General features: G+C 40.5%; 2 protein-coding genes across 5 annotated transcripts in view; one reads left to right on the top strand and one right to left on the bottom strand.

Moving 5' to 3' along the window:
* The window catches only part of KCNQ5 (potassium voltage-gated channel subfamily Q member 5), a 247,978-nt gene that overhangs the window by 97,765 nt on the left and 134,061 nt on the right, over nt 1–16,152 (bottom strand). The window contains exon 1 of one of the 4 annotated variants that reach the window (XM_083497363.1): nt 13,263–13,348. The exons of 2 other annotated variants lie outside the window; for them this stretch is intronic. In XM_083497363.1, the coding sequence (XP_083353489.1) occupies nt 13,263–13,282 (20 nt within the window). In that variant the 5' untranslated portion in view covers nt 13,283–13,348. Of the gene's footprint in view, nt 1–13,262; nt 13,349–16,152 lie in introns of those variants that run through there. One more of the 4 variants, XM_083497364.1, reaches the window with a different exon arrangement.
* LOC310704212 (uncharacterized protein) overlaps nt 1–16,152 on the top strand; it is a 162,190-nt gene that overhangs the window by 115,369 nt on the left and 30,669 nt on the right. The window contains exon 7 of the transcript XR_014524632.1: nt 9,185–9,352. The gene's annotated coding sequence lies outside the window, so the exon portion shown is untranslated. The remainder of the gene's footprint in view (nt 1–9,184; nt 9,353–16,152) is intronic.

Here is a 16,152-nt window from a genome sequence, read left to right as displayed (position 1 = left end):
GCCCCAAGCCTCGCGCACCCGGTGGGACCTCCTGCCCGGTGCGCGAGGCTTGCAGGCATTCGCCCCATAAGACGCACCCCGATTTCCTCTTCATTTTTGGAGAGGAAAAAGTGCGTCTTATGGGGCGAAAAATACGGTAATAGGAACTACAGTGATAATCTAACTGTGTATGACAATGCCATTCCACCCTCCACATACTTCCTGTGATGCCAAATCCTGGATTTCTGCCATGCTGCAGTTTGAAAAATGTGCCGCTTGGTATATATCTCTCCACATAAACTGCAACTCCATCCCTGAGAGTGAACCAAAGTTGGCAGAAGATCATGTTCTGCACTTAAGCAAAATATATTCTTTACTATCCATTTTCCATTGTTCCAGCCAAGAATGTTAGGAAGCCCTCTTTTCCCCTCCAGTTCCCTTGCTCCTTACATACAACTTTAATTCTTTCCTTCCTTTCTGATTTACTCGAGAAGATCATATCTCATCTTACTCCTGTGATGGCTGCTCCCCAAATTCTGTTTTCCCTTATCCCCCTATCAATTTTCCTCCAATAGTTACTCTTAAGCCCCATAATCTTTTAATTTATGTCTTCTCCACTGGTTAGGCTGATTTACAGTTAAATGCTCTTTACTGTTTGCAGTCACTGCAAACCTTGAGTTTCATAGTCAACTTGTATTATAACTTACATCAAAACAGCTATAAAAGACACAAATTGCTTCCTTATATCTAGTTTGTTTTGATCAGATTCCCCAGCACCAACACACACACACACACACACACACACACACACACACACGCTGTGACACATGAAGTATATTCTTGGGTTAGGTTTTCTTCAAGCTTTTTTCCACTGGGCTGTAAGACATATGGCTCCAATGAACACCAACAGATTTAATTTTAAGTACATGTTAGACACATGAACACGAGAGAATTTTAACCATGCCTGTCCTTAACATATATCATAGACTCTTGTCTATGAAGAAGAAGAAGAAGAAGAAGAGTTTGGATTTGATATCCCGCTTTATCACTACCCGAAGGAGTCTCAAAGCGGCTAACATTCTCCTTTCCTTTCCTCCCCCACAACAAACACTCTGTGAGGTGAGTGGGGCTGAGAGACTTCAAAGAAGTGCAACTAGCCCAAGGTCACCCAGCAGCTGCATGTGGAGGAGCGGAGATGCGAACCCGGTTCCCCAGATTATGAGTCTATCGCTCTTAACCACTACACCACACTGGCGCTCATGCCATAGTAAGGTCTTTAAGGTGCCGTAAGATTCTTTGTTTTGTTGCTGCTGCAACAACAGACTAACTTTGCCACCCTTTTGGAAAGTCTAACTTATCTAAATAAAAGGTAAGAATGTTTTGTCCTCTCAGCTGGAGGATTAATATGAACAAAAATGACAAAATGTCTTTTCCCACCCACAATCAGGGCTTTGGTTTAGATCCTAAGTTAATTTAAGGAACTTATGCTCTTCCCCTCTGCAGTCATCTTTCCTCCCTGAAAATACTATTTGAAGAGTTTGGAGCCATCCTGAAAAGAGATGGCACCAGGTTTGAGGAGGCCCTGGGGAAATTGGCTTTGTGCAGCTGCAAAAAATACCATTCTGGTGAGGGGTCAGGGAAATTTAGATTATGGCAGTGTCTGCAGCCACTTTGCTTGCCCCTCTTGTAGCTTGTCCCTTTGTCTCCACCTTCAACTGCCCCCCTCCCAAAAAACCCCACTTACCAGACCACGTGGAGATAGTCACTCCCAGCACTCAGCAGAGAAGTATTGAATAAAACAACTAAAGCAGCTGACACCATCTTTCAATAAATGGGAATGCCTCTGATCCCCAGCAAGGGGCCTGCAGGTAGTGTAGCAATGCTGGTAGTGGTTGCAGGTGCTTCAGCCAGTGCTTCTCTTCAGCATGACAAGGCAATTCTTTCAAAGTGTGTGGCATCATCAACTCCACTGCTCTTCAAGCAAACCCAGTGGCAATTTGCTGCATCATGGTGGATGCTGATGCCATGCCTGCTCGTGAATGATGTGGGCTGTGGTGCAGGGGCTGCACCACTTAATTTTGGGTAGTCTTCCCCTCCCTGAGTAGGTCCCTGTATGTCATCCATGGAGGGGTGCATTTGGCTGCTAGGGTGGAGAAAAGGGAATTGGACACCTTCACTTGCATGAACTCCCTTGAGTTATTTAGTAGTGTCACAGTATTTGAGGTCCCACTAGGTCAGGCATAGGCAAACTCGGCCCTCCAGATGTTTTGGGACTACAATTCCCATCATCCCTAGCTAACAGGACCAGTAGTCAGGGATGATGGGAACTGTTGTCTCAAAACATCTGGAGGGCCGAGTTAGCCTATGCCTGCACTAGGTAAATAACTTTAATAATAATGATTAAGCATATTTTTAATGAATGGTCATTTAAGGTTAATCTGGCTATGAAATCTAGCAGATAATTGACAAACATGGGCTATTATCATTCTTTTGCTTTCAGTAACTTTATACAACCCTGTGAGCTTCTTCTGAGGATCTGAGATTTATATCATTTTTATGAAGAAGTTGGCTCTCTGTTCCTGACTGGTCAACTTAATTTCTAATACAGATAAAGGCTCACATCAGTGTCCAAATTGATGACAGTCTGAAAACTGTAAGGCAATGCTGCAAGTAAAATCATGGCATAAAATTGCTGAGTCAATGCCAGCGTTCCACCGGCTTCAAAATTGCTATAAAAATGAAACTCTTGAGGCCAAAAACTGTCATGATGTGTTGCTTTAAATAGATCAAAATGGAAGCTGTTAAGAATACCAATCCAAAAATAATACTATAGCAGGCTCATGGAGACCTTGGTACTAAGAACCACTATTTATTTATCTATGCATACTACCCACCCTGTAAACAGCTTGAAAAGAAACAAAGGCAATATCCAATTTAACAAGCACACAAATGAAAAAAAGACAGATTTGTAACAGTTGGGCATTATGTTGTCAAGAATAAAATAAAAATTGGGATCAGTCATTGATTATTTATCCCAGTATCCTAGGTGTAGCCTGATACCTTAAACAGCTAGCAGAGACCAAATCTGTCTGCAGTTTCCAGGTTCAATTCATTGATTAGGTATCAATGAATCTGTCCCTTTCAGTTTCTCAGTTTTTCAATCTTAAGTTCAGCTCTCCACATTTCATATCAGTTTTCTACTTGTTTTTTTTTTTAAGTCTTCATAACAAACCACCAGTATTTTATTGTATTTCTCATAATAAATACATGCTTGTCTGCAATATTGTCTATTATCTAAATATTTGCAAAGCAATCTTCCCTAATATAATGCATATTTGTATGATGTTTTACCCTAGTATATGCATTTTTGTACCCTGGAGAGTTGCATTGCAAAATTCAAAGAAGTGTGAATTTCAAAGAATGGTTGTGTTTTGGTTTGTGTATTATTTTGGAAACTGCAAATTAGGTAGAATTGCCTTTAAATGTGAACGTAATTTATCCTGCATCCCTATTGGCATTGCTTCCAAACAACCTCTTTATTGAGCATTCATCCTCAATGATACAGAGTGATAGACGGTTTCAGAAGAGTTGTGCTTAAGGAAGCAGAGAGGCTTCAGCAAGCAGGGAGCTGGAACTCTAAAGCCAGCATAGTGGTCCTGATACAAGTGAAAGTGTCTTTTCAGAAAGAAGACCTTATTGTGGCTGAGCATTCGTCACTAAGTGCTGAACCTGAGAAAAGACTTCACTAGAGAAACCAACCCTGCTCTGTGAGTGCCGGCTTGCATAGATAGAAGAGGAATTAATGCCGTTCTTTTAAACAGAGGGTTAACTAGATGATGACTTACATATTCCTTAGTAGCTATGAAAAGTTTAAATAAGGCATAATTTGCAACTGATGTTGGAAACGATTTCTCCCATACACTGTGGAGCTGTGAAAAGGTAAAGTAATACTGTGCAAAGCTTACTAAAAATATTGAAACTGTGATTGGTTATTCATTGCCTTTGAAATCTATAGTAATACTTCTGGGTAGTATGAAATATTAGAACAATGCGTTTTAGTAGGGAATTTATTAATAGCTGCAAGAATGTTACTAGCTGCAAAATGACATATACCCACTATTCCTACAATAAAACATTGTATATTACAATGAAGTCTAAATTAACATAAATGATAGGATTGAGGGAAGGGAAACAGAACAAAGAACACTTTCAAAAATCTTGTTCCCCTTTTACAACATTTATGAAATAAAATATTCAACTGACACCCTCTCTGGATTCCACCCTAGCTGCCCCCCCTCTCCCCAGGAAGGAAGAGGGGAAGTGGGAAACCTGCTTCCCCATCTGGAGCAGCCATATCCTGAGAACGGGGGGGGGGGTATCTGTTTCCTCCAGCCCCTGTTTCCCAGTCTAACTTCCCAATGTCATCACCCTGTCCCCCCACATCTTTCTCAGCCTGCCATCCCATCCCTGAGACTGGTGGCACCTCGGGACTCATGATACATTTAATCAATTTAAAAGTAAGATATAACACCTGAAGTTTTAAAATTTAAGTCTGTAGCAACATCTTACAACTATATATTTTCATGTGATCTTTAAAGTAATCAAATATTTATTAATCCTTATTATTTTGATATTTTGTTGAAGCTCTGACTAGATCTAGACACATGAAAGAAGCGATTCAGTTAAAAACGCTGTAAAGTTCATACAGGGAAATCCCGTTGGCAAAAAAATGGGACTACACAGCGCCATCTGGTGTCACAGCATTATAACGCATATAAAGCGTTTTATCTTCAAGAATGTAGCTGAGTCTTAGGTCTCAGTTATGGGTCTCTCACACCGACACTATAGTAACCACGCTACTACAGAAAGAGGAGTAATTAAGGAATTGTTTATTTTTAAGGTATATGGTGGCAGCAGGAGTTTCCTGGGAGGGTTAACTTAGAGATATATAAACTCCCTCCCCACCCAGCAGTTCATCTGCACTGTATAGGCAAGGCACAATTTTAATGAGCTTCATAGAATCACAGAATCTACTTTTAAGAGTGATGGCAGATATATGAATGGCTACTGGATTGTGGGTAAATGTTTTCCATAGTTACTAAAACACAGCATCTATTCCTGTATTTTTCACCGGCAGAGTTAGGAGGTGAGATTTAGATTAGGGAAATGACTCCCTTGCCCAGTACCAATGAGGTGATCAAAACTGTTCCAACATGTGCCTGTTTTAAAGTAAATAAAATAAAATGGATTTCCTGCATCATGTCTGGTTTCAATACTCTAAAGGAGGAGGAATCACTATTAAACTATAAAGTCTCAGGATGTACGCTCTTTAGGCCATTCACTTACATGCTCAGTGATACAAAAATAGCTTTAATTAGTAGAGGTATAATTGTTCAAGCCAATCCCCTCTGTTGGAACGGTTAAGTCTTATCATTACTAAGGAGGATGACCTGAATTTTTCAGGTTCATTTAAAATGTAATATGTTAACAATGCTACTCCTATTATGGACATTGGAAAGGTAATTAAACACTAAAATGGCTACTAACGCGATTAAGCAGAAAATGCAGTTAGGCTATTACTAAACCTATTAGAGCTGCTGCACACACAGCCGTGCTCAGTAATAAATCACATCTGATTTTGGGAGGGAGAAGTACTGTGTAAGCAGCTGGCTTCTCACAGAAAAGAAATATATATAGTTACAGAGACCATCTCAGTAATGACTGCTGCAAAGGACCAAGTGAATGGATGAAAGTCCCAGTCCACCAAGATTGTGGTGACCAATTATAAGCACACTGTTATACATAAAAGCACAGCATTAGAAATAAAGCAGTAAAAAGCAGCAGATAAAAAAACAACACAAAAGAAGCCAAAAAGAGAGAACACTCAGTGGGACACAGTCATTTTCATTGCCCATGAAGAAGGCCAAGCACAACTTTCGAGGCAAACACTTCAAAAATTTGAGCACCAGAATTGTGAGCACCGACTGTACCCCAGGTGATATGGAAGAGGGCCTCTGGAACAGAGCTGAGTTATTGGGCAAGTCCATAGATCATAGAATTGCAGAGTTGGACGCAACCTTGAGGATCATCTAGTCCATCTTCCATATGGAGCCATCAGGGATTGAACCTCCAACCTTGGTGTTCTTAGCACTACGCTCTAACCAACTGAGCCACATGGGACAAGGTGATTCCAAAGGTACTCTGGCCCCAAGCTGTTCAGGGCCTTATAATTCTAAATGGGCACCTTGAAGTGAGCCCAGAATATTTTTTTTGGAGTGGAGTTGGTAAAATACTGGAGTATTGTGTCCCATTCTCCCACTTCCCACATTATGAACCTATTAAAGTTTCCAGACTGTCTTAAGACAAACCCACAAAGCTGTACATCTCTAGTAAGAAAAATAGTATATTAATTTTGATGTTGCAAAGTAATGGGAAGGAATTCAACATCACACAAAGGCATTTCTTCCATCAAAGCAAGCATTTTGGCTTGCCAGATGGAAGAGTCTCCCTGCTGTGTGTTCCAGGGGGTCTTCCCTGCACAGCCAATTGTGGGGGGCATGGGGAAAGAAAGGGGGAAAAGCCCAGTTGCACAAGCAGAAGTCCTTGCACAGCGCTTCAGCTGATGGGACTCATAGGTTGAATCCCACCCATGTTGCGCTTTTTAAAAATGGCAATGAGAATGACAGAGGATACATTTCTTGTCAAAAGCAGCAGCTACTATAGTTTAAAAACATAATTTCAGAGATTCAAAACAATGTGCTTATTTAGTTTTTAAAACTGCATTTTTTTAAAACAACAACAACCCAATGATCTTTTTGTTACATTTCCCCAGTTGAAACTTCACACACACACAATTTCCACTATAATTTTGTAAGTGTCTTAATTAAGCTATATTTCTTACTGAAATGCCCCAATCAAAGCTTAAATCCATAATCAACCTTTATTTTATGTGTGAAGACCTGATGTACAATTTTCAAACTGCTTCTTATAAAACTATCCTAACATCTTCAGAAGAGTAACTCTTGAGCACATGTCTTGAGATTCTATTGCAGGTAACAGGAGAACTGCACTCTTTGCCCACTGAACCTAACATGTGCAATTTGTTTTTGAGTATAGTGGAAATGACCCTGAATCATTTTCAGTACCTAGTGACATTACAAACCACAGTATCTCCCTTAGCTTTTCATATACCATATATACTGGGAAGTTGTTGCAGCAAACCTCACTCTTTGAGAACATGTGCAGCTGGATTTATATAATACATAATTTGGGCTCCATATTCCAACCTCAACATGTGCAAGCCTCAGGAATATGAGCTTCCCAGACTGTATGCTTAAATTAAAACTATGTTCACATTTGCACCTTGAAATGCAGTGAGGTCATTCCCCCCCACTGCATTTCCAAGCCACACAAAAGCCACAATCATATGACACCACAATGGAACCGTGGCTTCCATTTCTGAATCAGAGGGAAGCTGGTTTGAGGAAAAGCACCTCTAAGAGGAGTATTTCTCTAAAAGCTACAGATACGAAGATGGATTGTGCCTAATGTCATGTGAAGTAAAAGGTAAAGGGACCCCTGACCATTAGGTCCAGTTGTGGCCGACTTTGGGGTTATGGCACTTATCTCGCTTTATTGGCCGAGGGAGCCGGCGTACAGCTTCCGTGTCATGTGGCCAGCATGACTAAGCCGCTTCTGGCAAACCAGAGCAGCACAGAAACACCGTTTACCTTCCCGCTGGAGCGGTACCTATTTATCTACTTGCACTTTGACGTGCTTTTGAACTGCTAGGTTGGCAGGAGCAGGGACCGAGCAACGGGAGCTCACCCCGTCGCCGGGATTCAAACCTCAAACTTCTGATTGGCAAGTCCTAGTCTCTGTGGTTTAAGCCACAGCGCAACCCGCGTCCCAATGTCATGTGAACCTGGCTTTAAAAAAGCCAGTGGTGGGAGCACGCTGGCACTGTAGTAAACAGCAATGTGAATGCTAGCACCAGAGGCCTCTGGTGGAAAGGGCCATAGCTTAGTCATAGTTGTAAAACATCATTTCAACCTATAAGATCTCAGGCTCAGTGTTTGGCATTTCCAGTTAAAGGATCTCAGACAGAGGGTGATGTGAAAGTCTTCTTCCTGGCACTTCTTGCATTGCTAGTCAAGGTAGATAGTGCTAGGGCTAGATGCTCCAAATAGTATGAGCTGGCATAAGGCAGCTACAAGTGTGCTCATTTGGACAGTATTCTGCACTTGTGGTATGGCGGAAGTAATCATATCACCTGAAAGAGCCACATAGCTGCAGCTTGTATTGTATGACTGCCGTAAAATGGGGCCTTGGTTTTTGGCAGCATCCATAGCCTGAATCTTTCCAAATAATTGAAACAGTTAAGGAGTCAAGGCCAGCCCACATTTGACAGTGCTGTGTCTCTTGGTCACTCCCCAGTATAATCAAGAGATGGGGTGAAAGAGGTGTTTATGCAAAGTTATTAAAACATTTTGAATTAGGAGAAAATACTATTTGGTAGGTTCTGTAAACAGAATGAATCTCATAAATTACAGAGTTATGCAAAAGCAGTTTCACAGTAAGTAGCATTATAGGTTCTAAAATTAAATGCAAATACAACATATTCTGGGCTGGGGAGTTATTCTTTTTTAAAAAAATAAATGGGGCAGAACATGTTTAGAGCCTGCTTTAATGATCTCCTGATTTTTCTAAGACAGCTAAGTCTTGGCCTCTGTGGTGTGCCAGCTAATTTCATTACTGGAAATGGTAATTACTACATGCTGTTAGTATGAGTGCAGGAACATTAAATGTCTTTTCTTCAGTTATTTATAAATATAAGGTGTTTATTTCCCCCTATAAATCATTATCATTACTCCTTCTCTGCTAGTCCAATAATGCCTATTGTTGCAATATCTAAATCTGCTTTGAGAGCCCTTTTGGCTAAAGGTATGAATGCCTTTAGCATAAGGAATAAATGTCTTAAATAAATGTCTTAAATAAATGAAAATAAATAGTTTATTTGAAACTGAAATCTGACACACAAGGCAGACTCGATAAACACTATTTGTTTTGTGTTTTGTTTGTTTAGAGAGTATAACAAAGCCAGCAGAATTATACTTACAACACTGAATAGTGTTTTACTCTACAGACATATCATTTATTATCTGATGTACTTAGAAATTCCTCCTATATGTTCTTTCCCCTACAGTCCTTTAGACCCACTGAAGATTATCAGTTAAATCCCCAGTTGTAAGATGATCTTATCTTGCACATCCTGACAGAGGACTACAAAGACTGATTCTATCAGCCTCCCCTCTTTAAAAATACCAGACCGTGAAGAGCTTAGATGGTTTCCCTACCCCCACCCCAATATAAGGCAAAAGAATTATTTTGAAGGTTGCATTGGAAACAGCAGCAGAAAAACATTTTGCATTTAAGTTGTATAGAGCATAATTTGTATGGAGTACAATTCATGCCCAAATCAAATTACCAACACAAAAGGGCTAATAATCCTATATGCAATCTATATCCATTCATGGATAGTTTGTCACTGATTTCAATATATTTGGCAACTTATAATTCATTCTATTACATAACCGTAATATTCCGTACTTGTTTGCTTCCTCCTTCAATCTGACGACTAACTGTGACTAAAGGGCTGGTGATTATTACTGGAATATGAACTGAATGAAGGACAGCATACAAATGTTTTAGATAAAATACACATGTACCAACTGACACAGAAGGTATAGCCAATCCCTCCTTCCTGTGCAACTGACAGAACGCTGCCTAAGGACTCAGCTACACAGCTAAAAATAAAATGTTTTAAATGTGTTGTAAAGTGCAATATACAGTGGCACCTCTGGTTATGAACTTAATTTGTTCCCGAGGTCTGTTCTTAAGCTGAAACCATTCTTATCCTGAGGCACACTTTCACCAATGGGGCCTCCTGTTCGCATCCTGGGGCGAAGTTCACAACCAGGAGCAGCTACTTCCAGGTTAGCGCAGCTCGTAACCAGAAGTGTTCGTAACCAGAGGTACCACTGTACAAATATGACACTAGATGGCTATGCAAAATTCAATGTATTTTTCAAAATGCTTTTTTCCCCACAGCGTTTTTTTTATATGTGTGTAGATTCCACCTAACTACATCAGGGATGGAAAAACATTGGCCCTCCAGATATTATTGTACTACTATTTGGAACAAACTTTTTGGGAAGCTGGGAAGTGTTCTGCAATTGCTTCCCTGTTCCAAGTGTTTTAAAATGTCCTCAAGCAGTTGTTGGCAATTTGTATTTCTTTTTTTCCTTTTTTCCTTTGTTGGGGGTGGGTGGGTGGGATGGATATTTGGTTGGGGATTAATTTTAGTATAATTGTTCTGTTTTTGTTTTCTGTTGTTTTATTGGTTGTGTATAGTTTGTGTTTTGTTTTTAAGGGGCGGGATCAGGGCTGCCTGGGAGTGGGGCCCCAGCCAACACGATGGCTGGGACAAGTTCCACAGGGGGGGAAGCACTGGGACATCCGATCTCGGTGATCATGGGCAGGAGGAGGAGTTACGCTAAGACCAGACCATGTCATTACCGAGGAGGCAGGCTTAGTCGTTGTTTGAAGACTATCCCTGCCTCCGGGTCTGGCCTTGACTGGAGGGATACTGGAATCAACAGGGGAAACCCACATGACCTGAAGGCGTTGCTGTGTAATGCCAGGTCAATGATGAATAAAACCACTGCCATCCACAACCTGATTGTGGATGGAGGATTTGACGGGGCATGTGTGACAGAGAACTGGTTGGAGGAAGCAGATGGGCCTGTCCTTGCTGCCGCTTGCCCACCAGGTTTCTTTTATGCACAGCAACCCAGGTCATGTGGGCGGGGAGGGGGGGTTGCAGTGATTTTTAGGAAGTCATTAGTTTGCACCGGGCGTCCTACTGGGAAGACCCAGTTTTCTGAGTACATGTTCTGAAAGTTGGGCAATAGGGGCAGTACAGGATTCCTTTTGGTGTACCGACCTCCCCGCTGCACCAAGGATTCCCTGTCCAAGCTGCTTCAGGTCGTGGCGGATGTTCTCCTGGAGACACCTAGCTTGGTTGTCCTAGGGGATTTTAACATCCACGCCGACACGACCTTACAAGGGGCCACTCGGGACTTCGTGGAAAGCATGGCCTCCATGGGGCTGTCTCTGAATAAGTTGGGCCCAACTCATAGTCATGGACATGCCTTAGACCTGGTATTCACCTCTAGGGACGTAGGTGATCTGACACTAAGTAAAAGGTGTGAGGGATCTATGATAAGGATATCTTGTTATATTTCATTTCATTTTAGTAAGTAATGCTTTGAAGACTGAGGAAATGGTGTCAGGGGAGGTGTTTGCACCTCTATGATGGGGGTGGGAGTAAACGCAGGTATACTATCTGCAAGTTTTCCACATGAAGATAAAAGCAGCACAGGGATGATTTATGCTGGGGAAGCAGCACAGGGGAAATGGTAAGGGTTAAATTGCCCCAGAGGGTCTTCTAATTATCTATAGAAAGGAAAATGCATGAGATTTTCACTAGCAGTTGGTGCAAATGCCAGCACCGCTTCTCCACCCATTGGGGTGGCACCTCAGGGGCTTCTGCCTGAGGCAACTGCTTTACTTTGCTTCACGGGTGGGCCAGTGCTGACAGTAGCCATGACCAAAGAAGCAGAAATGAAGCCTATAAAATCAAGAAACCATATGCAAGCAAATGTAAACATGAGCTGTGTAAGTGCAATTGAGCTAACACAATATGTAATTAATCCTGAAAACTGAATATTAGCAGTGGGATACTGAGAAATTGAAAATAGACCTTGCATGAAGGGAGAGAATAGCTCTTCTATTAAGTTTTCCTTTCCCCCCAGCATCTTTCTGAGCCCCTACAAAATCTTTTTCATTTCATTGTCTAAATGAAGGCCATGCCTTTTACGATTAGTAGTTTAATACAGGAAGAGATGTTAATCTTCGGCTGATTCTATTAATGTAATTTATGTAGCGGTTTTCTAATAATGTGATGTTAAGCAGAGCACACCAAACGTATTTATGTCTTTTCTAAGGATTTCCTTTGTGGTGGAAATGGAGAAGTATCTTGCATCCACAATCCATATTCATTCTCTCTCTCTGTGTGTACACACTGTGTGTCACACTCTCTACAGTATGTGACACACTGTTCTTTTTGTCTTCTATTATAAGTAATTTAAAATTTGCCAGATTGCCTACAGTTGGATGTCCAAAACTCCCACTAATTTCAGTGGGAGTTGAAATAACATTTCTTAGGGCTAGAATTTGACCTCATTATGGACAGAGATTTGGACGATTACAGCACAATTCAAGCCAAGTCCATCACTTAAATTTCTATCAACTCAATTTTTTGAAAATACAGATAAGAAGTGGGGTTGCAAACTTTAATGCATTAATCAGTGTAATTAATCAACTACAAGCTTTAATTTTAGTTCAAAATTGCTACTCCCACATCATGTTTGAGCTCCCTTCCCTGAACATCAAACTCGGTCAAACAGAAGACATATTTTTTTTTCCCTTTTAGTTTTATCCAAAGCTAGGAGACATTTCCCCCTACCTAATGTGAAAACTACAGTGGGTCAACAAATCAATAGGCAGCACTTTAAGTAGTATGTATATGAAAATACAAAAACGTTTTGAATATTCAGTCTTCAATCATATAAACACTTACTTTTAAGTTCCACTGAACCATGAGGCATGTCTGAATTCAGTTCTTCAGATGCCCAGTTGAAAAAGAATCTTAGGTACCACAGTTAAGAAAGGCTCCTATAATACCCTTGACAGCTACGGTCATCAGTCATAGTAGACTGGGCTACTTGAGCCAATGATCCAACTCAGTATAAGACAGTTACATATATAATCAGCACTCATTTAAGAACCAACATCATGAGACAACAAGCTCTGAATCTTGATTATACAATCAACTCCATTGTTTACATACATGAACTAAGGACTGATTTCACATGGTATTATAATTGCACATGGTAATATGTTTGCATATTAGGTGATAGAGGCCCGATCGGTTCATTTTTGGACAATTCATTAAATTACTCATGCAAATTTGCCCAAATTAAACTTAGAAAAAACCCCTCCTTCACTGGCTCTTAGCAAAGGAATAATTCGCAAAGCAAGCAAGCAGAGCATTTCATTCACAGCGAGAATACAAAATGCCTCTTGAATCAGTATTAATCTTGTTTCTAAAGCGCTTCCCTACAGGGTGATTTTAAATAATGTCAACAGAAGCCTCTTACCTAATGCCATCTGAGTTCATAAGGGAATTGTTAGAGACAAGAAGTGAATACTGTAGATGAAAAGTTTTTCTTCCTCACTCTAATATTTCTCCATTCCACAGTTGCCATGACAATCACAAGAGAAAGGGAATTCTGTGTTTACATTCCATTGTAACTAAACTTTTTCCAGAGTAGGAGCAGCTTTCAGTCCTTCATAATAATAAACTTTGCCTTTTATTTTCAAAATTGTACTCTTGCCCTATTATTAGGTTATTTCTTGCTTGAACTGCAAATAAATTCCACATCTACTATATAGGAATATTGCCCTGGGGAACTTGTCTCACCTCTGTTTTAAATTGGAAAACTATATTTCAGCATTCCAAATACACGTATTTACTTCCTTGACTTTTGGAATGCATTTCCCAAATTTTGCAAAGTAGTAGGTATGGTACAGAATCCAACTTGTTTCAAAACATAGAAACTAGGCAAGTACAAATGATTCTTGATGCTGACAACCCTGGAGTGTAATTATTAGAGTGTTACCAAAAGCAATTACATTGTTGCTAGGTTGAAAAGATAATTGATAGCATGACTAATAGAGAAACAGGTGATCCAATGCTAAAAACCAAAAAAGGCAAAACCAAAATTATCTCTTCCTCTAGATCTAGCAGAAACAATCTGATTCTTTTCACATAGCATAAGCTCTGTAATAATGTCCCAAATTACTGTCATGTATTATTCACACATACACCTTCATTCTGATCTTTTCTCTTTAACTATTAAACAAAGAAACTAATTTCCCAGTATCCCGATTGAATCTATTTTCAGCAATGAACCATCACCATAAAAATTAGAAAATGAAACTCTACTAAAGCATATAAAATGAGAAGTAGTCTGTCCCGTCTAGTTATTTTTAAAAAATGCTGATTTGATGGCCATCTTCAGGTTCAACTCAAAGCCACAACGAAGAGTCTTAAAGGCAAACAAATTTATGATGGCATAATTTTTTTTGTAGATCAGACTACACTTTATCAGATATATCTAACGAAGTGGACTCTGTCCATGCAACTTATCCCATAATAAATTTGTTCATCTTTCTCAATATGAACAGGAGTCTAGTGGCCCCTTAATGACCAACATGGTTACCTCTCTTGAAACTCAAACCCAGGGCACATATTTGCTGAGGCCGCTATCGGGAAGTGTGGAAGCTGTAGCCCTGTTCGTATATTGTGTAAGATCTTTCCAAACCTCTCAAAAGGCTTCTGGCTTAGTCCTACCAGACAAGAGTTTTGCACACCACACAAGCTTTTCCTGTATAGCTATACTCCAGACGTTATGCCACCATTTCCAGTGCCAGTTTCCTCTAATATTTTCCACCTCTGAACCATGGTTGTACGTGCTGCCACTAATAAAAGAATTAATAATGTCTTCAATTTCATTTCCTCATTTCTACTATCAAATATAGCGCCAGTTGAGGTGTAGCTTGAACAGGTTCTCCAAGAATATTCCTCATTTCAATAAAAAAAATTGGACCATAATGCCTGTGCCTAAGGGTACTCCCACCACATATGAAAAGATGTTCCTATTTTCACATCCTCTTTCACAACTGGAAGATTGATTGGGGTTGATGCAGGGAAGTTGAACCAGTGTATAATGCCATCTGTAATTTATTTTTAATGCAAGCTCCCTTGTTTTGGCCAATATTGATATGTTTAACTATTTCCCCTCCAGACCCTTTCCCATTTATCCTCCTGCAAGTCTGTTTCCCATATACGCTTCAAGCTATTTAGATTTCCAAATTCCATGTTTACTAAGCCCCTGACACAAATCTTTTGCTGTTGGGCCCAGGTTAAAAAACAACAGCAACCTTTTCCACTTGTGTAAATTCACACGTTGCTTGGGTCTAAATCACAGGATCATGCAAAACTTTCCAAATATGGTATACCTTAACCCACTCTATATTCAGATCTTGGATTGCCAATTGTAACTGTTAACACATGATTGGTCTGTCATTAGGATAGAAGTCCAGTAAGCGATAATAACCCTTGGGACATAACTTAAGGAGGGCTCTCTGTATTGTTGAGTCACTAGCAGAGTAATTGGAGAGTAGACAGGGATATCTTTTTCTGCCATTTCCCCAAATTGCCAACAAACATACGGTGAAGGAGTTATCATTTTTATTTTTTTATTGTAATGTCGCCACTGACACTAGACCATAAATAAGTGGGACCCCAGTGTGGTTAGAATAAGTTTCCATCACACATACCGAATGCATACGAAACAGCTGAAATTAAGATAATGAGTAGGGAAACCCTCATTCCCCCACATAACCCACATTCTGAAATAAGCTGTATCTACCCAATAAAATGACGTGGGTGGCGCTGTGGTCTAAACCACAGAGCCTAGGGCTTGCCGATCAGAAGGTCGGTGGTTCGAATCCCTGCGACGGGGTGAGCTCCCGTTGCTCGGTCCCTTCTCCTGCCAACCTAGCAGTTCGAAAGCATGTCAAAGTGCAAGTAGATAAATTGGTACCACTCCGGTGGGAAGGTAAACGGCGTTTCCGTGCGCTGCTCTGGTTTGCCAGAAGCAACATAGTCATGCTGGCCACATGACCCAGAAGCTGTACGCCGGCTCCCTCAGCTAGTAAAGCGAGATGAGCGCTGCAACCCGAGTTGGCCACAACTGGACCTAATGGTCAGGGGTCCCTTTACCTTTACCCAATAAAGTATCTATTTTATTTTTTTCTGAAGTAGCAAAAATAGCCATCTATCTATCATCTATCTATCTATTATCTATCTATCTATCTATCTCTCTCTATCTACCTACCATCTACACACACACACACAGACACACAGACACCTAAGGTACAGTAAACCTGCAACTTACATAGGGTATTTGTTCCCAGCCACTA

The sequence above is a fragment of the Podarcis liolepis genome, assembly GCF_965112155.1.
Source record: "Podarcis liolepis genome assembly, chromosome: 3".
NCBI lineage: Eukaryota > Metazoa > Chordata > Lepidosauria > Squamata > Lacertidae > Podarcis > Podarcis liolepis.
Note: the sequence above shows the minus strand (reverse complement) of the source record. Positions and strands in the feature narration are given on the sequence as shown.